The sequence below is a fragment of the Branchiostoma floridae genome, chromosome 14 (assembly GCF_000003815.2).
Source record: "Branchiostoma floridae strain S238N-H82 chromosome 14, Bfl_VNyyK, whole genome shotgun sequence".
Taxonomy (NCBI): Eukaryota; Metazoa; Chordata; class Leptocardii; order Amphioxiformes; family Branchiostomatidae; genus Branchiostoma; species Branchiostoma floridae.
In genome coordinates, this window is record NC_049992.1 from 16,149,159 (window position 1) to 16,172,902 (window position 23,744).

Sequence of the window (23,744 nt, forward strand, 5' to 3'; positions counted from 1 at the left end):
TTTAGCAGCTGAAGTAATGATAATACCTTTTATTTATCATTTACAACATTAAATTTTTCCAAATATGAAATTATGTCAAGTTTCTGAAAAAAAATTAATGAGTACTAAAAAGTATTGAAAAGTATTAGCAATGATTATCTTACCTGAATCTTGAGGTCGCGTAACGTCTGTCCAGATGAGATGGTGAACTGTTTCTCCCCCCGTGTGCGTCGGTGGCGCGAGCTGCGCCGCACCTGGTTGATGCTTGCAGCAGCCGTGCAGTTTGCTGTGACTTCCTTGGCTATTTTCCTCTTCTTAACAGTGTTCATCTAAAGAAATGTACAAATTACAGTCACTGGCCTTCAAGGATATGGTTCTAGTAAACAGGCAGTCACTATAGACAGGTTTCTTAATGCAATGGGAATAATAATCTAAGGAACCACAAAAAGGGATCATTAGGTAGAGGTAGTTATTACCTGCATGTATGCAGGTATGGTTTTGATGCTGGTGGGAACTTTTCGGTAGCCGGGGATGTAGGGCGCTGTATCTCGTGAACGGATGGTGCGAGCACGACGATTTTTGGTACGTGGGTTGGGGGTGGTAGCCTAACACTCAGGTTTGATTTTGGGCCTCCTGGCGTTTGAACTTGACATTGCAGGTGGCATTTTTGGTGTTTTTGGGGCACTTTTGGCGCTGTGTGTCCAGAACGATACGCGCGATTGCGACGATTTTTGGTGCATGGGTGGGGGGTTGTTGCCTGTTGCCTAGGATTGACTTTGGGCCTTGTCGCGTTTGAACTTGACCCGGCAGGTCGAATTTTGTGTCCGAGAGGGGTGTTTCCGGAGTTATATCTTCTGAAAGGCTGGTGCTGGCGCGATGATATTTGGCACATGTGTCGGCGGTGGCTGAATAATGCTCAATTTTGATTTTGGCGCCCTTGGTGCTTGAACTTGACATTTTAGGTTACCTTTTGTGCGGGCACGGGGCGTGCGCTGTATCTCCGGAACGCAAGGTACCATTGTGTTGCTATTTGGTACGTGAGTTGTTTGTGGTGTCCTGGTGGTCAGGTTTGATTTTGGGCCTCCTAGTGCTTGAACTTGATACTGTATAGGTTGATCCTGTTTTTGTGTGGTTGGGGCATCCTCCCAATATCTGCTTGGTTTTAAAAACAGATTATGGTTGGGTGTAGAACCATCATCTGGCCTGGGCCACCTTCAATGTATCAGGTTACTTAGTGGCACTGACAGTTTGCCAGATGACGGGAGTGTACAAGATTATATATCTGTTGGTCAGATATAATTGGAGTTTGCTTATTACTCTTTGTGGTGTTTCTAGAGCTGTATAGTACTGAGTTTTAAGTTTCGGTACAAGTTCCTTTACCCTGTTGGCAATCATGGTTGAACTTGAACTTAAACAGAAGAAGATGCAATTTTCTAATGTGGAGGAGAACTGTATAGAGTGTGGGCATAAGAGAAAGGTATGTGTATGATTTGTCCTGTGTTTCTTTTTGTTTCTTTGGTAATGCCATTTCCATACTGTATACAGGTAATTTGTTGTTTTGGGCTAGTCATATTCGCTTGGTTTTTGGGCCTGCTTAATCTATGGTACAGGCAGGGTTAAGTGGTGGAGGCTTAGCTTTGTTCTGTTTTAAATTCAGTATCGTTGGTTGCATTTTGTCGCGGCAAATATATGATGAAATTCCCCTTCTAAGCAACTGCTCATTGGTTTGCGGGGATGTTTGCTGGGTGTTTGCTCTGACTACAACAGCTTCTGAACTTTTCAAAGCTTCCATTGCCAGTAGTCTGTGTAACACAAACTCCGCTGTCCAGGGCTGTAACTGGCCCCTCCCCGCGGGCCGGCGGATGTTTGGCGGGCTGCTATAAGCGAGATTTAATCAGGCTACATTGCCAGCAGCTTGCCATCTATAAATGGGATTGACAAGGACATTTTTCATAGTAAATTATGCTGTTAAATTTGGCTTAGATACTACAGGAGATTCAGGTTTGGGTTGGATGGATTGAATGAAAATATCATACCACCCTGGGGAGTAACTGTTGCTGCTGCATCATGGGGGCCAGCACTATTCATATTGTCTAATGTCTATGGAACTACAGATAAAAGTATCATTGGTCAAATTATGCAAGTAACATTCCGATGTCAAGTGAATAACACCCCAGAAATAAATCTTTAATGAATATCATTGGAAGAACACAAACCAAGGAGACTTAGCAGCTGCATTAGGTCAGTACATTGAAATAGGAAGATATTAGTATATCATGTGACAGAGTAACTACATGTGCATGGGCCATCTGAGACAAAAAAAGGTAGCGTCTCAACAACTTCAAAGTACTGTGGTTGGTTACATACTTAAGAAATCCAAAATAAGTAATGTTCATCCATGTCCAAACTTACAAATTCAGAAAATGGAATTTCAGAGTCAGACTTTTGCATGGTGCACAACCAACACGGTAAAAAGCTCATTTTTCCAACCACGTACCACAGACAAAAAGGCAAAAATACCCAATAGGTCTACAGAAACCCAATACATTTCATGCAGGCCTGAGGTCTACGAACTCTTGTTAGTACAGGTTTGACTATTACACTTTTTTTCTTGCAGACAAAACTGAAAAAAAATAAAATAAGATAGGCCACCAGTGCTTTCTTCCATCCTGCAATCCCAACATGTACAAATCACAACAACCTGTACCAATCCAAACAATTACTTTACAAATTTGTTTCTCTATGTCCTTCATAGACTCAGAAATGTTAACTCATATTTGTATACGCTACAGCCGTGTGGCATGTTGACACACCCGATCCCTTGATCTCGAAAGTTAAGCAACGTCCAGTCTGGACAGTACTTAACTGGGAGACCACCCAAGGATGACCGGATGCTGTAGATTCGTCTTTCAGAAGGGATGTAAAAAGGGGGTCCCATGTTCCAGGAGGTGCCTCGAGCACATATCAGCCTCATTACTCAAACATTGGGTACCTACTGGCTGCAAGTAATACACCAGATAAATAAATATACACATGTACAAAGTATTTTTGGAAAGTAGGTTTAAGGATTTTCAAGAATCACCTGCTGAAAGTCTGGATCATTCTCCTCCTCGGATGATGACAAGTTGAGCTCCGCCCGCTGAAGGCTGGCCATCTTCTCCTCCTTGGAGGTGATCTTCCTGATGTAGATGGTGGCGCTGGAGTACTCTCTCCTCTCCTGGTCCTCCTGGAGAACCCGCGCTTCAAGGCACTCCTCACACAGCGCTGGGGAACAGGGGAGCGAATGATACCTCACACTCGGAAGCCATCTTGGATAAAACGTTCAAGATTTCAACACAACCAAGAAAACCAACCAACACACCAAGCCAAAAGTCAGCATTAAGAATGTGGTCCCAAAAGTGACCCATCTTGAGAAGATGGGGCCAGTGATTGACCAACCTGATGAAACTATTCACAGTTGAAAACCATCATAATGGTCCTAAAATAATGCTAAAGGCATTTTGGCACCAAATTTGTATCGGCTACAGGGTTATGGGGAATGCCAATACTGCCTCTGTAGTATGCAATTACGACTGAAGTACTTGCCAACATATTGGTAGCCCTGAGGCAGATAGCAAGACTAGCAGGTATTTCAAACTTTGGTTGTGTAGCTAGAGACAGCTCTTTTGTCTGACACTTCTTTACCAATAGTTTGAAGAATGTTGATGTTGACCAATAACATTGAGATACTATTCCTGGCATCTGGTCATGATCTCACCTGGTTTTGACACTAGCCTGTCCACATCCTCCCTAATAACTCTAATGGTATGGTCCACCAGGAATGTCTTGGAGATGATGGCCCACTCAGCTGGCCACACTAGTAATCCGCTGGTGGGGGGAAGAAATAGTACCATTATTGGTCGCTCAATCAATCATTTAATCATCAAAGGCATTTTCATGCACAGTCTACACTGCTCAATAAGACCAGCCAGGGACTGTTTATATCAGGTTTAAGTGGAAAGGTAGTCACTTTGGACAGGATTCTTGATGCTTGTGTCAATGGAAAAGACATCTAAGGGACCACCAATAGTCACATTGCGCAGATGGTCTTAATGTAGAAGTGGTCACATATACAGGTTTGACTGAAAAGTGCATAATTCTACACTTCTATAAAGTTCTATACAAATACAGGGTCTACAATGAATAATGTCCATCAAATATTGTGTATATTGTACTGTTAAGAATTTGGTTTATTCCACAGGACATGCTGACAAAATTATTCAAAATGTCTGCAAAATCACTATCTGGTAACTCTACGTAAACTTTCCCACTCATCAGTTGGCTAGTACATAAACTACCAGTAGTCAATAGTTGCTCAAGAGGAACAATGGAAGTTGATTCTGTTGTACTTACGGGTTGGAAGGGTCGGTTCCTATAAGTTCTGGTCTGTACAGCAGACCCATGTGCGGACAGAGTAGCGACACGTTACCTATGTTACTAACTGGATCATATCTCAACGGTTGCCTGGAAGAGAAGTAGGTACTGATATTACTACATTTGTTGACTACTTACACAAAATGTGTTAATGTGTTGGAAAAAATACCATTGCTTTCTCAAAAGCTCTTACACATTACAACAATTAACAACATCCCAGTTACTACTCAAAACCTTTTATGTACTGCCAGAAAGTCTGCTAAAGGTAGGATACAAAAAAAACTGATGAATAATATAAAATCATTCAATAAATACTTAAGTCTTTTAAACCAAGATGACTTACATGTCACTCACTCACTCAATATCTGGTTTAATGTCTGTTGTTTCCCATCCCTTGGGGGTTAGACGTCAAAGTTCTTTATAGTTTAAACGAGCTACTTACTTGATGAATTGTCTCCATTCCTCCACAAAGACTTTGCTAACTATGTAAAACTCTTGAGCTTGCTGTAACAAGAAATAGATAAAGGTTTTTGATAGACTCTCTAACAAGAACGACATGTGAAAGAGTTGAACAGTTGAAAATTTGGGCAAGTCAAGTTAATCCAAATTTTCTTCATACGTGACTGATGAACCTCTTCAATGATATGGGTAAGTCAAATATTTTATTGAAATGACAGCAGGGCTCGAAATTCATTTTTGGGATTAGGTGCACTGGTGCACCCAGATTAAAAAATTGGGTGCACCAAAAAAATTTGGGTGCAGCACTTGAATTTAAGTAGAATGTCAGAAAAACATTATAACAAAACTTAGTTACATGCTATCAAATTCTTAAGCAAGTACCATGATAGACATTTTTATTATCTTTCTAACACTTAGATGTCAAGAATATGATGTATACTAGTATACTTTGATATCTTTACATACATACACCCAAGCAAATATTTGGGTGCAACCTGTGCACCCACAGAAAATAATTGGGTGCACAGCTCCAATTCTGGGTGCACCTGGGTGCACATGCACCCAGTACTTCGAGCTCTGGACAGTTAAACTTTGCTTCAGAATACAATAATTCCTGTTGTATCTTCCTACCTTCTTGTCCCAGGCAGGTCTGTTCTTGTCCTGGTACAGTTGGAGCAGAGCAGCCTTCTGTTCTGCAGCCATCAGCTTATGGAGCTCCTCTCTCTGCTCACCTTCTTTGTCCTTCAGCTGGAGAAACACATGAAGGTTCACCTTAACATCTAACTTTAAGGTATATCCTCAGTGTCTCAATCTGACAGGTAGCCGAGAGCTGCTACAAAAGACACAATCTGAAGGAGATTCTTCGACGATAACCAAATTTTCACACATTCTCCTTTTATTTTTGTTGGAACTGATTAATGTGATTAGATGTGATTAATTGCTTTATACAACAATTAAAAAAAAAATGATATTGCAGAAGAAACATACATGCACAGGGAGGGTGGTGGTGGGGTTTGGGGTTGGTGCAGAAGCTTTTGTGGCTTCCCCCCAAACACAGAAACTAGTCAAAAGGTTTAAATTGCACTTGTCAAAACTATACAAAACTTACAAAAGTGATTAGAAACAAGGCCATGAAAACCATCACACTTCAGATTCCTCACTTATTTCATATAGGACTACAACTATGGAAATATTGTAGATATACCTTTATCTGTTGCAGTGCAGTTACATCCTTACAACATCAAATTGTGCACAGCACAATACAGTTATTCAATGAGTCAGACTTTCTTGTTTGGTATGTCCATGAAGGTTAGAAATCTAGGTAATACAATACACAATTTAAAAGTTCTTGTATCCTCTGAATAGATCTTGTAGAAGGTCAGATGTTTCAGATAACAGGCTATTATGTTTCATCAGTGACTTTTCTGTTTTGAAGAAAGACCAGTCTTACAAGACAGGCCTGGCAGACACTCTGGCTGCCCCTGAACCCGGGTACGTTGGTGAAGTAGGCCTGGAGTCTCCTCCACACGGCTTCAGACACCAGTCTGCGACAACTCTCATCCGGTAGGAGGTTGCCTGAAAAATACAAGAGTCAATTTTAGTACAATGCTTAACTTTTTTCCACCACGAAAGTAAACACGGATCAAATTTTTAACGACCACTGTCGCCTTCTTCAGGATCAATAGTGATGACCAATCACTTCAAAATGTAAACTCACTAGAGTTACGGACACGTGATCTTATTAACACGTGATCTCGCGGATACGTGTCGTCAGCAATTGGTCAAACGTGCCAGGAAGTTTATAACACCCATCGTCTCTCTTCAGTGATGGCTGGAGTCCATACCTCTTATAAAGTGGTCCAGTTCAGTGACAAGTATTCTCACTCATTTGATCCGAGTGTAGTGTTAGAAGAAAGTTTAGAATAGTAATATGACTACTACAAAAACAGATAAGCTTCGTGATAAAGAGTCAATTTTGTTAACCCTTGTCCTACCAATGTCTACTACAACCAACACAATTCTTATGCATAGATGAGTGCCTGAGGGAAAAGGAACTTACCGTGATCACAGATGATGTCCTCATTAAAAATTGTGATGTCATCATCTCCATTCTCCATGCTGCCATGGTTACTGCCTTGGGAGGACTTCGTACCTGCAAAATATCAAAATTAATACTGTAAAACTGCTGTTCTTTTTTAAAAGGTCAAAGAAAAGTCTCAACATCTGACAAAAACATATTGCTCCAGACCCCATTACACCCACATGACTGACCGTTACCTATTATTTTTCATTATTCATAAAGTATCCAAGTATCCATCTCTTTACATATCAGAAGAAATGAAAGCTTTAGTTTTTATGTCTCACACAAGTAACTGAAATATTAAAACACATCATGCAGAAAGTCACTAAAAATAAAAGTAATAGCGTCTACAAAAGTATTGACAGCTATACATCACAGACTTTAAACTACCGGACACATAGGAGAATTCTTTTACACAACCAGCAGTTACTTACATTGCTTACGTTTCAATGTCTCTCAGACACCTTTGTCAGAGCTCCTAACTGAAGTTCTTCTTCTCACCGCTATATGTAGCCGATGTTAGAAGCTCTGACGGAGGTGAGACATTGAAATGTAAGCAATGTAAGTACCTACTGGTTGTGTAAAAAGAATTCTCCTATATCCTATTTTCTATCGACCTGATGAAACTATTTTCGGCTTAAAACTACCGTTTCTCAGTGAAGGTATAAAACAAAGCCTGTACCTTGTGAGGATGTGGGTTCACTCCCGTCTGCCTGTGTGCCATTCTCCCCGTTCCCCTGGCCCTGTGAGTCAGGTGCCAGTTTCTCCATGGCCAGTTGTCTCCACACTCTCAGGGAATCTTTCCCCACCCAGTATGCCTTGTTCCTGTACAATCATTGATTGTACAAATTTACTATTGATATTTTGGCATGAACCCCACCTATTGTTAGACTACTCCATGTTTGATCATAGTGTAGTAACAGACTGTACATATTCCTTAAGGTTACCCAGTATTTTGACAAATGTACTACATGTATTTGTCTTTCCTGACTGTTCCACTGCCCATGTACTGCATGTTAAGTTACACATGTAATTCCTCCAGACACACCAGTATATGTTATCCCTCCATGTGCAATAGTACTCGACTGTACAAACACTAGTCTTAGTGGTTGACAAATGTACCATTGTTGTTGTTGTTTTTAATAAAAAAAATAAAAATTAAAAAATGCCTTGTTCCTGTTGCCGAAAACAGCTTAATCATCAATCTATCCCACCGAAATGCCTTTAAGTTAGGATTTCAATTTTGTCATTTTGTCAGTTTGCATTCCTCTTTCACCACAGGTAAATTGTTGTGGCAACGAAAAATTTGACAGGTGTCTCAACAAAGTTTATAGATAAAGAATGACAAATTCATGGTTAGTACCTTCCTTGCACTGGAACAAAGCTCAAACTTTTCAACAACGACTTTTATTCTTTCTTACTTTCTGTGTGTTTTGTTGTCTTTTCAAAACTACTTTTACATCTTGCACCATATCCTGATTGTGAAATAAAGGATCTTATGTCGTACCTGTGACGCGAAAACGTTTGATACGGGTGTTCCCTACTGGGCCGTACGCTTCTGTATCGCACAGGTTCGAAAGGCGTATCACACAGGCTTTCTTCAAGTAAATGGAACCATTTCGAGCGGGCCGAATACGGCTCGGTTGGCAATTCGAATACCTGATTCGGACGTTGGAACATTGCTGTTGCAACACTTTTGGTTCGAGGGCACCAAATTTGTTCAACTTCTGGCGCATTTTGCATCAAAACATGGGTTTTCTCAGGTGGGTATGACATAAATAAAATACAACACGGTGTATTCCGCATCACCCTCGGTCCCAGCCCTCCCGTCGGGCAATCCGACCCGCGGTCGGGCTGATACCTCGGGTGATACGGAATACACAGTGTTGTATTCTAGACATACAAATCTGCTTAATGATTGTCGTAGAAAGTAAAGAAAGGAAAGGGTGCCAAAAAGCAGTTACTCAAGCAACTGGATATGATTTTGGAAACGATCAGACGTCTCAGACAACCATCTGGTGTCTTTCGTCCGTGACACTGGAGAAATGTTGTTGGAGAGAGTTTGTATTTTTAATTTTTATATTTATTATCCTAGCTGTGAATTGATATGGAATAATAAGGAAAGGGGGTTACGAAAAATGTTGGAGTCTTTAAAAAAACTGACCTGTCCACCTTCTCCCTGTTGGCACTGGTGATGAACTTGTGGTCCTCTGCCACCCGAGCCTTGGCATGTAACTGTGCACAGGTTTGTCTCACACACTCCCAACACAGGGACGCATCACTGTGGGTAAAACACAGTATTGTACCATACGCAGCACTAACAATGTGTCACACACTCCCAACACAGGGACGCATCACTGTGGGTAAAACACAGTATTGTACCATACGCAGCACTAACAATGTGTCACACACTCCCAACACAGGGACGCATCACTGCAGGTAAAACACAGTGTTATACCATACGCAGCACTAACAATGACTCACACACTCCCAACACAGGGACGCGTCATTGTGGATAAAACACAGTATCGTATCATACGCAGCACTAACAAAGACAAGCTGAATTGGCAGAGATTCATTTGATACTAACATCTGACAAGATGTCCAAGACCATGTTTGAAACCTAAAGCGAGTGTCTCACATGATTCCACCAAATTGCATGAGGCATTCATAGGCATAAACCTGCACGCTATTCAGTGCAGGGCTGTCTTCAGTATCTGTCCCTCCATCCTGAGACGGAATTTTTTTTGTTGGTAAGGACAAGTTTCAAACCTTTTGTCCAAATAATCTAAATTTCATGACATGTTATTTTTTTTTGGCTTAGCATAAAATGTCAGATTCTACAACGAAAATAAACAACATGGGACTATGTGAGGTACAGAAAAAAATTTAAAGCTGTAGACAGCCCTGACCCAGTAAGATCCTTGCATAAGCAGTCAACACTAAAATTACTCACTCTGACAAGTGTGGCCCTCCACCATACTTAGAATAAAGCATCTCAGCCTGTGAACAAAACATAACTTTACTGACAATCCCTGAAGATAAAAGGTAGAAAGAAAGGATTTGACACATTAGGAAAGTACAGGTTTGATAACTGTTTAAAATATACTATCAGGGCTAAACCATCATTTTATCTAGCAGTACTTTCTCTCGAAATATTTGTCAATATAGGGTTAGGATTTATATGAACAGTTTGACTATGAAATTAAAAAGTAGAGCAACTCACTGCTTGTTTGCTGATTCTCTTCATATCAGACACTTTGTGTGGGTCTGCCCTGAAGGTGAAACATGTTATATATAATATAGTTAAGATTAGAAAAAAAATTGGTTCAAGGTTTTAATCGTTAAACTGCCGCACCCGGATATATCCTGCACACATATGCATGTCCTGTGTGCCGCACCCGGATATATCCGGGATAGCGTATTCCCCCGAAGTAGCAACTTTGCGCACAAACCCCGGAAGTCAGGGACTTTGGCCTTGTTCGGGGGGTTCTTTTTGGAGGTCAGCAGCCAACCCTGGCACTGATAGCATTTTATAGTGCTGAAACTCTGGCAGTTTAAGGGTTAAGGCCTAAATACACAGAACACACACTCAAGAAAGTCACCGTCGAGCATCACACACCAGGCTCTGACTTGGAACTCACAGGACAAGCAAAAGAGGGGAATGCCCAAGAACAGCTGGAGAAGGGACACTGAGGAAGAGATGAGGAGCATAAGTAACAGCTGGCACGACCTGAGAAGAAAGGACCAGAGATGTGTGCAGTGGAGGGCGATCATCGGTGGCCTATGTTCCGCCCAGAACAAAGGGCCCAACACAGAACCAGACAGCAAAATCCACACAACGAAACACAGAAAACACTTGTGGTATGTTAAAACTATGCGACCTACTAACTGACCTTCCATGAGTACATGTGAGTTTGGAGTTGTCCACCCCGCGAGGGGCGTTGGATTCACTCAGCCACTCCCTCAGCCAATCTGTACTGATCCACTCATATGTTTCTCCTGGGAAGACGGAATGATTCTTGAGAGTCAATATAGAATATGACTGAAGGCAACACCTCAAGTAACACTAAATTGATTACCACAAAACTACAAAAAGACATCTAAGCATAAAGAACTAAAATATCTGTAATGCGAAGTACTGTCATTGCTTCCAATGCATGAGGCTGTTCTCATTTGATTTCAGTCATAAGTTCTCAATACCTACATTTTCTACAGTATCGAAGCCCATACAGAAAAGTACTGTACTTTTTCTAGACTCTAAATGGAGACAGGTCCCTTCAGTTTAGACTGATAAAATGAACAGAAATCATACACATGTTCATCGTGGGAACTTACCCTCCTCAGCTGGCATGAGGTCACACAGTTCTGTAATCTCCTGATGCCTGGCCTTCCCTGATACTACACTCTGTTGCTGTAGTGAGAATATAAAAAAAACAATGTTACACAGCCACATATACAGCACATAATGCCATTGACATTTGTTCAACTAAACACCACCAGTTGCTGACACTGGTGGGGCCTATAATGTCGAAAAAATGTCTATCGGACAGAAGACCCTCCAAAGACATTCCAAAACGGGAGAACCCGAAGGAGACATTTTAAAAACTCAACTACATATTTTTAACCCGTGAAAGACATTTTGTTTACATCCTCTCTCAACACGTAAGGAAGGGACTCCCCTCGGAGACCATCCATTATTTAGAACAATTAGTACTCATTAAGTCGTTAGCGTCTTCCTGATAATTAATTGCTCCCCGCCCTCTGTGAAAGACAAGTACTTTTTGCTTTGTGCCTGCCCCCAAGCGCCCAGTGATGCCGTAATGCCGCGGCCCGCCGGACTGCCCGTCTCCGAACTGCCACGGCTAGAGATCGCGTAACCAATGCTAAATGCCGCGGTAAAACCCTTACCTGACAGTGTCCAGTAACTTATGGTAAAAAAATCCTCGGTCAACTTTGATCGTCGTTGGGACAAGGTGAAGACTTACTTTGTCACTTGGTCAGGCATAAACATCGGATACCGTGACGTTAACAGTGAAAGTGACTTAACGTTACGTTTGATAGCTGTGAACTGTAAATTTCGTTATGAAAATATGAGTAGATTTTTGTTGATGTTACGTTACATTTTATTGTTCACCAGGCTAACGAAACATTAATATTACGCCTGCCTGTCGACGTAAACAAATAAAAATCAACCGAAAACGCGGCAGATAAAACAGGGAAGTCCCGCTTGGACCACGCACGCAGCGCTGCGATTCATCATTTGTTTACCCTTCAGGACGGCTTGCTATGCAAATGACTTAGGCATGACGTCACCGCTCCGATTTTCCCCGACCCAATTGTCGGCAGTCCGAGGAAGAACCGATCTGCCTCAGATTTCCGACAATTCCCATATTTGGAAGTTGGAACACTCGGGAGGATTGTGCAGACGTCATCTTCTCCTGCAGGACCGTGGGAAGCGGCAAGATCAACCGAACATGCCCCGCCTCCCTGTCAAAATTGATTTATGGGCCCGCGAAAGACCGGTCTGCGATCAAAAACCGGCGGGAAAACAGAGTGTGGTGAGGTTGAAAAAGGACCCGGGGCCTCCTTGAGTGAACGTTGTTGGTCTGATAAAAGCTCCTTGGTTAGAAATACCGTTTTAGCGACAAAGTGCCACACGAAATTACCCTTACAACATACTTAGATTTCAGCTCTTCTTTTGCTCTCGGTTTTAGCTGTACATGTGGAAAAAGATTTGGGCACAAGACGAACGATTTGCTATCTTTTCTACGTCCTCCTTTCTTATTAATCTGCGTGTTTCAACTCAGAAATGCTCCAGATAGGTTGAAACCATGCAGATGAAGTACTAGAATTAATGAGGTTATATGTTTATGTACTGTTTTATGTGTTAAAGTTGGAGACGCTAACAGCGCGCGCTGAGGAAAACAAAGGCCGTTTGAAAGCAAAGTGTAGCGAGTTTATTGTGCATCACGTTTTCTTTTGTTATCGATAGCACTCATTGAATAACATATTTGAAAATACTACATGTACTATGTTTTTGTATAACATCGTAATATACATTTGTGACGGAGTATTAACAGCTTTTATTAACGCTTTTATACATACAGGTGCGTAGAATAGAAGTGCACAAGGAAGAATGCTGCAAGCCGACTTGTGTCTAGCCTCCGCCAGGCCCTTCCGACGTGGGTACGGGGATCGAGAAAAAAATCGGAAAGTTGGTCAGGGGAGTCAGTCCCCGCTAAGGATAATGGATTCCCCTCTGGAGCTGCGCGGCCGACCAACTCCTCTCGTAGCAAAACTCCCGGCCTGGCAAATTATTCTCCATGTAACAGCCAGCAGAGTTCTACCGAAGTTCTGCCGAAGTGTTTACGTCATTGAATTCTACCAAGGACGTGATATAACGTCCTTGGTTCTACAAGTACTTTGATGGTCGGGGTAGTCCTAACACTACATTATGACCTTCTTGTTTTTACTAAGGACGTTATAATAACGTCATTGTTTTTACTAACACTGTTCTCCCTGTTCATCGAATTGTTCCGTTCAATTGATATAATGAATGAATGTACAGGATGTTTGTTTTACCCTTTAGCAATAGTCAAATTAAATGCAAATCAGGGTGAAGTTTGTTCCCATTTGCGGCATGGCATTTACAAATATCTTGCTTTCCACTTGGAGGTATTCAGTCCAAAAACATTATGCCGAATTGCATTTCAAGAACGCGTGGTGTTTGTAATATATTTGTCAGTCGACTTCGCACTCTATATTACTTTTGAACCAATTTTTAATGCCATAGAAAATATCAAAGTTTCCGACTTTTTACTGGGGCCACTGTCAAGAGAGGGCCGGTGCACGCAGCTGGACTGGTACCCTCACGTCGTCAACGTAAACACCGTGATGATTGGCGTGGAACTGTGAACTGGATCATTTGTTTGGTTCTTCATGCTTATGCCTTGTACGTTTTGTTCATAACATTATGCACATATGGATTAGTTTTAGATTCCGTTTATTCCAATTCGAGATTGCAACATATTCCCAAGGAGCTTTTATCAGGCCTTGATATTCCTAATTCGGCTATTGTGGACTGTGAAAAGTAGTCGACGACTGGAGGCTGACGGCTGGGTGTACCAACTACTTTGAAATAATCACATAAATTCTGATGATTCAGAAAGTTTCCTATGTCAAGCCATACCCCAAAATCCGCAGTTTCCTTTTTCTGTTTTATCACAAACCTACCGTAGACCTGTAGTAGAATCGTTGTCCGATGCAGCTCAATCCAATAGGTGACTTACCTTAGTTCTTATAGATGTGTGTTGAAGAGTATCAAAATCATCGTTCGTGATGGAAATTTTGTTGTGTTTTGTAAATATTTTCCAGATTTATCGATATGATATATGTTAGAGGTTAGTGTGTGTGTATATTAGATATGTATTGTTATTCAAACATCAAAACGCGTTCCCAAGTACACCTTGGGCTTGTAGTACGTACGTACGAACGTAACATGTGTTAGTAAGTTGTTAGCAAAAGGCAAGTCAAACAACCTCCCTGGTCGAATGGATTTACAAAAAAAAAAAACAGAACAAACACTAACAAACAGAACTTGACCAAAACAAAATGACAATCCTAGGGATAACACCCAACGGTATGAATAGCTTTTCTCCAAACGTCGTACCTGAAAAACAAAATGAAACATACGAGTTACCAGATGCAACTAATGCTATTTATCAATCTGGGGCCCTTTGCTAAAATATGGACTAAAATAATCAACTTGTGATACTGTAAAGATGTGTCTGTTCCAGGCGTTTTTGTAGACATGTTGTCTTATTCAATCTCGGAGGGTGTGAAACAATGGATCTGGATTTGGCGTTTGTTCCACACTTGAAACATTTCTAGACGCAAATCTAGAGGCAGACAGAGGTGTGTATTGTACTTGTAATCTTGGCCTTGTTTAATTAGATATTTGAGAATGAAAATAAGCACGCGATTTTTTCGACGTTTGGTTTTAAAATGTCGATATGATATCTAAATCTTCGTATTAACTGCAAGGTCATGTATAAACTGTCAAAAGTCTGTGAAATTGTCTTGTTGTGACATCCATCTTGGTTATTGTCATGCATAGTCACAACCGCGGGCCCCATTGTCTACAAGATGGAAATACGACGATGGTTGACTTTCCTCTTCTTCGGATCCCAAGCCAAAACAAGAAATCCGGTCAGACCAAAGGTCACTTTGACTTGAATTCGTAAATCATGGATCCGGAGCGAATATACAAATTTTTGTTCGATCGTAATTCGCATTAAGAGATATTAAAAAAAAAATAACACTTTTTCTTGGTTTCTGAACAGGTTTCGGACAAATCTACGAATTGTTTTCTTAGTTTTCAAACAGTTTTCTTACAAATTTACGATAGCGAATACGAGTAGTTCGTGCATCATTTAGAAGACAAATGACAATTCAGGCCTCTTTTCAACTTTCTTGCTACCACGGCGTACAGTGAAGAAAACTCGAAGGGTACCGGGAAAAAAAATCTCTGTTTTAGACGTACATCGTATATGGAAATGTTGCCCACCGATTGAAGTTCGTATTGAACAAAATACTAGTATTTTTTAAATGATCTGAATGAAGAGGCTGTTACATGTACCAAGTCCTTGCATGTACATAGATACTTTTCAAGATGGCGGCGGTGACGGTTGCGTCGATCGCACGCTCCAGCTGAAGCAAACTTTTTGCATCTTTACCTTAGATTTCATCCAGTATTTTGCTCTCTAGAACTTTCTAAACGTAGTTATATATATCTTGAGAGTTTTTAGCTACTCCAGACCTCGGGGGTAAGAGAAATACGCCGATACAAGTTTCGCGAAAAACCCAAGCCGAGTTGGAGACAGACATCATGGCGGACGACTTTGATCTCGGTGACCTTTATGCCACACTTGGACTAACGCCGGCAGCCTCCCGAGAAGAAATCTTGGACGCGTACAAGAAAGAACTCATCGCATATGAATCAACAGCTAAGAACAGCCGAAAGACCAAGGTCTTCAAGGAGGTAGGCAAAGCCTTTTCTGTCCTCTCAGACGCGTCACGTAGGAAACAGTACGATGACAGCAACATTATCCCGGACACCCCAAAGACCAGAAGTAGAAGAAAATCACTCAAACATGCTGAAGAGTACCAAGTAATTGAAAACCGGCAGAGTATCACGGTTTACTTCCCCAGGAACACTGCCAAGTCTTGGCTCGACTCGTGTGAAGAGTACTATGGCACTCAAGCTGTAAACGACGGAGATCAAGGCTATCAAATCAAAACTTCCCATGTTGATCCCAAAACTGGTCTCCCCGTCGGCTCTGTAAGCATCAAAATCTTCGAAACAACACAGAAAATGCTGATACAGGGGTCTGCATACCTACTATGGTATTCGGAAGTATTCCCGGAGCTCAAAAAGAAACTTAGCCAAACTCAAAACAACCATGGCTCTGCCAATGTCCAACAAGCGTCGGTAGGAGTGGAACACGTCTCCACGTCCGTAACGCCAAGTTCAACTGATATTCCCCTATTATGTTCATCCTGTGACCAGCCTGTGATGTCTGAAGTTTGTAACACATGTACCACTGTACCCAAGGTTTTGTTTGATGTAAATAGTAACGAAACACATGAAGACACTCAGAGCGTTGTACTTGATGACGACAGAAATGAAACGGGTGAAAATGTCAATGGCAATGATGAGATCAAGAAGGATCCGTGTAGTTTGACTGACTTGTCTGTCTTACAAGACAGTATGAACAAATTAGAAGCCTGTCTTGCAAACTCTATTTCGGACAGAAAATTATTCGAAGACTTTGTGGCACAAAGAATGAACACAATAGAAAGTAAGATGAAAACCCAGGTGTGTATTGAAGTTCCTTCTACTGACAAAAAGCAACTTCAGGATGAAATCGCGCAGCTGACTGAAGCAAAGTGTGAACTTCAAAACCAGCTCGATTCACTCCAGCTGAAGTACGATGAGCTAGCTCTCGCTGTCGGCATGTTACAAACGACCGCTCCTCTTAAAACAACAGAAACTCAGACCACAGACGAGTCATCAGAACGTGCTGAAAAGTTACTCCGTGAGGTAGCTACAATTAGCACCCAAAACAGATTCCAGGTGCTGGCAGATAACAATGGCGTGTCTGGCAAGGAAGCGCGTACCGACATTTCAAACAGAAGCGCGAAACGTCGTGACCACGGTGCCAAGCCTACAACAAAGCAGACCTCCTGTGTGGACAAAGTCAACACCAATCAACACAACAAAACAGCTGAGACAAATCAACAACACAGAGAACTACCACCAGACGTATTAATCCTAGGGGACTCAAACACAAAAGGTATCAAAACGGACCTCTTGTGCCCAAACAAATGTGCGAAAAGTGATGTGACGTACAACATAACACAAGCGACAGAATACGTGGAACAAACAACGTTGCCGGACCCTCATGTGATTTTGTTCCATCTTGGCACGAACGATGCGCGAGATACGCGGGACGCAACATCAGTCTCCGAGCGCTTCCGTAAATTGGTACACATAACGCACGAGAAGTACCCCCGCACACAAATCGTCCTGTCTTCCATTCTGCCCAGAGATGACCCTGACCTCCAACAAGTAGGAGATAACGTCAACTCCTTTCTAAGGGTCATCTCTGAGGAAACCAAGTATGTACATCTGATTGATAATAGTAATCTGTCAGATATGGGACTGATCAAGCGTCGACTCTACAGCCATGACGGGTACCATCTGAACAGATTTGGGATACGAGTACTGGCGGCCAATATCAAAAGAGTAATCAACCCGTTGATAGGACTGGGACAATACACTAACAGAGGCGCTAGGCTCAATCAATCGCCTACACACAACCAAAGCCCCGACGCCGTATCCCCCGGGATCTCCACAACGCACGGTCAGGGACAAAGGCCACACCCCATCGCTACATACGAGCGAGACTTCCCAAGGCTCAACCAAACGCTCGTAAATGGTCCATCAGTTACGAGAAACTATTCTGACGCTCTAAGACAAGGACAATCATCAAGTGCACCCCAGGCCACCGGGGCACCTGCTGCATCGAGACCCACACCCCTTTCAGGACCTCTACAGAGTGCAAGTCAAGGCCAGTCCTCGCGTGGAAGTGTTAACGCGACCTTCGAACGTTTTGCACCGGCGGCTCAAGAATCTCCCCCGCCTGTGCGTCCGTTCTTCCGACCGAATCAGCCTTCAGGACCCTGGAGAAGCCCCCCTCCCCCGTTCAACCTGCCTCCTTCACCGTGGGGATTCCTGCCGCCAAACGTCCAAGTACCCGGCCCACATTCACGGATGAACTCTCCTCCTTGGCCTTGGCACCCTGCCATGATGTGGCCACCAATGGTTACCAATAACATGTGGTAGGAACTTTCTAGTGATATTCTTGGCCTTTTTCAATTAGTAACGAAAATTCGGGGCTATCATTACTATGTCTACCAAATTGTGCCCATCAATTGTCTCAGCTACAGTATCATAGAATAGTTTTATCATGTACATATAGTTGATATGCACTGTATTTTACCTAGTGTTTAGTACGATTATTATACATAATTCACCGTATATATGAGTATATATAAAGTAACGGAGTTTTATCATTGGTTCAGCTTAACATTTTAGCTATGACATTTTAGATCTTGTCACTCTCATGAGTTAAAGTATTTTGATGATTAAGGTAAAGACGCAATTCTCTTGAAAATCTCATTGATGAAAATGTTCAATGGCGGAAGCAAATGCTTCGCCGCCTGGAATGTTCACGGTCTAGGTTCTAAATTAGAGGATGTAGAGTTTTTAGACGAAATTCGCAAATTCGACTTCTTTTCGTTACTTGAAACATGGAGCACTCAAAACACAAAAATCAACATCGCTAACTATAGTTATTTTCATCTATTCAGAACAAAAAGCAAACGAGCGAAACGCTCATCAGGGGGAATTATATTTTTCTATAAAAACAAATTCAAAAATCATGTCAAAAAAGTACCTTCTAAGTCGACTGATGCCCTCTGGGTAAAGATAGACCGTAACGTCTTAGGACTTACGAAAGATCTTTTCATATGTTCAGTTTACCTAAGCCCAAGCGCTTCTTCTACTCATAAAAATGCCGATAACCATATATTAGACATACTAGAAGAGGAAATAAGTAGATATAGTTCAGAGGGGTTCGTCTTATTAGGGGGAGATCTAAATGCGCGTATTGGTAACCTACGTGATTACGTGGATAGCGAAATTAACATCGACGGTTTTCCCGCCAGCTCCTCGAACCAAGTTAGTGATAGGCAATATATGGATAAGTCACCTCCAAACAAGTTTGGCCGGCTTTTGAGTGAGCTTTGCATACAAGCAGACCTCAGAATATTAAATGGCAGGGTGGCTGGGGACCTGCAAGGTAACTATACCTGTCACCAACCAAACGGTAGTAGCACGGTCGACTACATAATTTCCAGCCAATCGTTTCTGCAAAACATTTTATTATTTCAAATTCATCCGCTAACTGTCTTTTCAGATCACTGCCTGATATCAGTCTTCATTAAATCAAACACAGACCATCAAAACCAGCATGAAAAACAACAAAAGCGTAAAAGAAATCCCGCTCCAAAACGATTTCATTGGGATGATAAATCTGCACAGAAATTCAACCACATCCTTTCTCAATCTCATTTTATCGATAGACTGAATTCACTCTCATCACAAAATACGAAGGACACAAAATCTAATGGAGAAATAGAAGCCTTTGTTTCTGAATTTAGTTCAATCCTGAGAGACGTTGGTTTCAAATCCCTATCAGTACAGATAACTAAACATAAGAAACACCCGCAGCTACGACAAAATAAACAATGGTTTGACAAGAGTTGTAACGAACTAAAACGTGAAATAAAGAACCTAGCATATTTACTATCCAAACAACCATTTAATTCCGACATAAGGGGAAGATATTTCAAAAGAAAGAAAGAATTTAAAAAACTGATAAAAAAAGAAGAAAACAGACTTTCACAAACAAATCATGACCCAATTGTCTTCCCTCAAAGACAAAAATCCAGGCGCCTTTTGGAACTTAGTTAATAAGCTAAAACCGACGAAAACGCAAGAAAATAACCAAATCTCAGAAGAAGAGTGGTTTGAACATTTTAGCAATTTAGACAAACTCCCTAATAATGGTACAAACGACTCTCCAATTCCGGAAAACGATCAACTAAATCCGTCGTCCTCCGCTACTAATCCATCTGTTCTAGATTCCCCTATAACTTCAGAAGAATTATATAATGCCATTTCAAACCTCAAGAACAATAAATCGAGTGGAAATGATTTGATCTTAAATGAAATGTTGAAATTTGGTAAATCGGTACTTCAAACGCCACTCCTGCAACTTTTTAACAATTGTCTGCAAAACGGGTATTACCCACAGGAGTGGTCCCTTAGCCACATTGTTCCAATTCACAAATCCGGCGACCCATCTCTCCCAGACAACTACCGCGGAATTTCCATAATTAGCTGCTTAGGTAAACTATTCTCCTCTATATTAAAAAATCGCTTAGTTAGTTATGCCGAAAACAATAGTCTTTTCAAACCCCACCAGGCAGGGTTTAGGAAGAACTTTAGAACTACAGATAATCTTTTCGTGTTAAGTACATTAGTTAGCAAGTATCTAAGTAAAAATTCCCGTCTCTTTGCATGTTTCGTAGATTTTAGTAAAGCGTTCGACTCCGTCTGGAGAAATGGCCTCCTTTACAAATTAAACAAGTTAGGTATACAGGGCAACTTTCTTCGAACTATCAAAGACATGTATTCAAAAACTACAAATCGTGTGAAATACAGTCAAGGTCTGACTGAACCTTTTGTCACAAACTGTGGTGTCAGACAGGGTTGTAATTTAAGCCCAACTTTATTCAATTTATTTTTAAGTGATATTACATCTGTCTTTGATAATGATATTTGTAACCCTCCAACGATGTACAGTAAGCGTGTCTCTTGTCTATTGTATGCAGATGATTTAGTTCTTTTCTCTGAATCCAAACAAGGTCTACAATGTTCTTTGAATAGACTAGAAGAATACTGTCAAACATGGCACCTAAATGTGAACCTTAGGAAAACAAAAATAATTGTTTTCACTAAGGGTGGTCGTATACCAAAAGATGTGTATTTCATGTATAAGAACAATCCTGTTGAAATAGTGACAAACTATTGTTATTTAGGTATTGTTGTCAATTCTGCGGGTACTTTCAAGGCGAACAACAAACACTTGTACAGTAAGGGTCTGAAAGCTTTATTCGGGATAAATCAATCCCTAGACAAAGCCGATGCTCCTTTGTCTGTCAGAAACAAACTTTTTGATACATGTGTTAAGCCCATAATTCTCTATGGATCGGAAATCTGGGGTTCTGTTAAAAGCCCCAAATCCTGTCCTATTGAAACAATACATCTAAAATTCTGTAAGCAAACCCTACACGTGCCAAGATCCACAAGTGGCCTCGCCGCTAGAGCCGAGTTAGGGAGGTTCCCCATTCATTTGGAAGCCTCCCTAAATGCTATTAAACACTTAATTAGACTTCGCCAGAAAGTACCAGCAGACAGTTTCCAGTCAGACGCTCTTTCTTGCCAGATAGATTTAGACAAGGCTGGAGCCAAGTGTTGGGCGTCAGGAGTTCGCCAATCACTGGAGGAATGCGGCTATGGTTATGTATGGCATTGTCCTCTACAGCACAATACAAATTCGTCTCAAATTATCAATTCTATCAATCAGCGTCTGAAAGACATTTATTTTCAAACTTTTCTAAGAGAGATACACAATGACAACAAAGGTGGATCCGCTAAAAACAAATTGAGGTCTTACAGACTGTTCAAGTCCACTTATAATGTGGAACAATACCTGGATATTGACAATATTCGGCACAGGACGGCCGTCACAAAACTACGAGTCAGTTGCCACAAATTACACATCGAAACCGGAAGACATAACCGCACTCCTCTAGAACAACGAATATGTAGATACTGCAATCTAGATAAGTTAGAAGACGAACACCATTTTGTAGTAGAATGTAGTTTGTACAAGAAAGAGAGAGCTGAACTCTACAGACTAATAGAATCCATGTTCCCCCACTTCATACAACTAAGTAATATAGACAAATTTATATTCCTTATGAATCTAGACAAACCTTTACTTATAAAGCATATCTGTTCTTACATTTTCAATATCACAAAGAAACGAGAAGAAGCCGAATGTACGCAGTAGAATACGATCCTTGAGTAGTGTAGATTCATTGTATCATTATATCATGTTGTATCATTTGTTGTGACCTGTACTAAACCCAGTGGGTATGAATGTACAATAAAGGTCTTCATTCATTCATAGATACTTCAGTCACTGAGCCAGGCACGGGAGACAATGATGAATGTCGAAAAGTATTTGCACAACAAAGAAGGTCAAAGCAGTCCTTGGTCTTATCAAGGAGGTTATATTCAATGAATATAACCTCCTTGGTCTTATCAAAACAAGTTGCTTTGTTTTTGTCTTCCTATGCATGACACTGGTTAGAACATGTTTGCGAATTAGCGCTAGAAGACCCTAGAAGAAGGTCGTGAAGATTGCATGCCCCACGACTCTGACCGTTGGAAATGGTTCTAACATACCGGCAACGGGAATTGTCTAGCCCCCACCAAGCCTTCATATGGGGGTACCGGGATTGTAGAATTTGGCAAAAAACAACAACGGGAAACTGGCCTGGGGCCTGAGTCAGTCCACGCAAATGTTAATGATATGTTTCCCCTCTACACGGCCGGCCACTCCTCTGATAACAACTCTCATAGAAACGCTAAAAAAAAAACTTAGCACGGACGCCACTAGAACGTGAGATGGGTGATATTAGCCCTTGAAATATTTTTTTTAAATCCTATAAATTGCCAATCAAACATAAGACGTTTATATTTTTCAGAAACGTGAAATTAATACGTTGATAATAATTACGTGGAGAATTTTTAAACAGATACACAATGTTTTTCTTTATCGCATTACTCAATTTACTGATATTTCTGGCGCTAGCGCACGTGAGGTAGACTCAAGCCCGCTGCCAATCACGTCCTAGCAACCGCCGGTCCTATAGCAACCATCTCCGCTTTTCCCGCCTTTGTGTCGATCGGCGTGTCTGATGTTGTTTCAGAAGTGACGGCGAAAAGGTCCTCAGCAAGAATATTAACCTGATTTTATTTTCAACGGTGATATTATGCGTGAGAACTTGAATATGAGTAACTTAGTCTTCGATTTGATTAAAAGCAATGTTTTTTTTTTGCCTGACTGTACGTAACACTTGTTGTCCACGCCTGAGAGCGGCGCGGCTTTGTCCACGCCGTATGAGTGCCGTGCGGCGCTGGACTGACGAGGAAAAGTAGTTTGTCAACTTGACTGTTGAATGTCATATATTGTACCAAAATAAAGAGAAGAGACAAGATATTTGAAAGACATTCTTGTAACATTCAAAATACATTCAAAGGACTGTCACATTGTCATGCCGTGGGACGGTGTCAAACAGCCTGACGACATAACGCCCGGGTGAGTGGGACGCAGATAATGAGCTTTATTTCCAACGGCAAATACGGACAATATATTTCGGGAACACGGTAGATTTAATAGTTACTTGTACAGATATTTTACGGAAATGCAAAAAAAAGGACAGCCGCTCGGAGTATCACTCAACTTCGACGCCTAGGCAAGGCATGGCATGGCATGCAGGAAACGATCACCTGCGGATATTTTTGCATGACAACTCAGCAATCAGCGCT

The 23,744-nt window shown here is 41.3% G+C and overlaps 1 protein-coding gene across 1 annotated transcript in view; it reads right to left on the minus strand.

The window, feature by feature from the left end:
- LOC118430262 (ubiquitin carboxyl-terminal hydrolase 48-like) overlaps positions 1-23,744 on the minus strand; it is a 35,977-nt gene that overhangs the window by 1,826 nt on the left and 10,407 nt on the right. The window contains exons 15-28 of the mRNA XM_035840987.1: positions 11,270-11,345; positions 10,828-10,933; positions 10,158-10,206; positions 9,888-9,934; positions 9,096-9,212; positions 7,614-7,756; positions 6,911-7,003; positions 6,302-6,426; positions 5,482-5,598; positions 4,835-4,896; positions 4,372-4,482; positions 3,737-3,846; positions 3,062-3,243; positions 144-308 (exon numbers count right to left, since the gene is read on the minus strand). Of these exons, the coding sequence (XP_035696880.1) occupies positions 144-308; positions 3,062-3,243; positions 3,737-3,846; positions 4,372-4,482; positions 4,835-4,896; positions 5,482-5,598; positions 6,302-6,426; positions 6,911-7,003; positions 7,614-7,756; positions 9,096-9,212; positions 9,888-9,934; positions 10,158-10,206; positions 10,828-10,933; positions 11,270-11,345 (1,503 nt within the window). The remainder of the gene's footprint in view (positions 1-143; positions 309-3,061; positions 3,244-3,736; positions 3,847-4,371; positions 4,483-4,834; positions 4,897-5,481; positions 5,599-6,301; positions 6,427-6,910; positions 7,004-7,613; positions 7,757-9,095; positions 9,213-9,887; positions 9,935-10,157; positions 10,207-10,827; positions 10,934-11,269; positions 11,346-23,744) is intronic.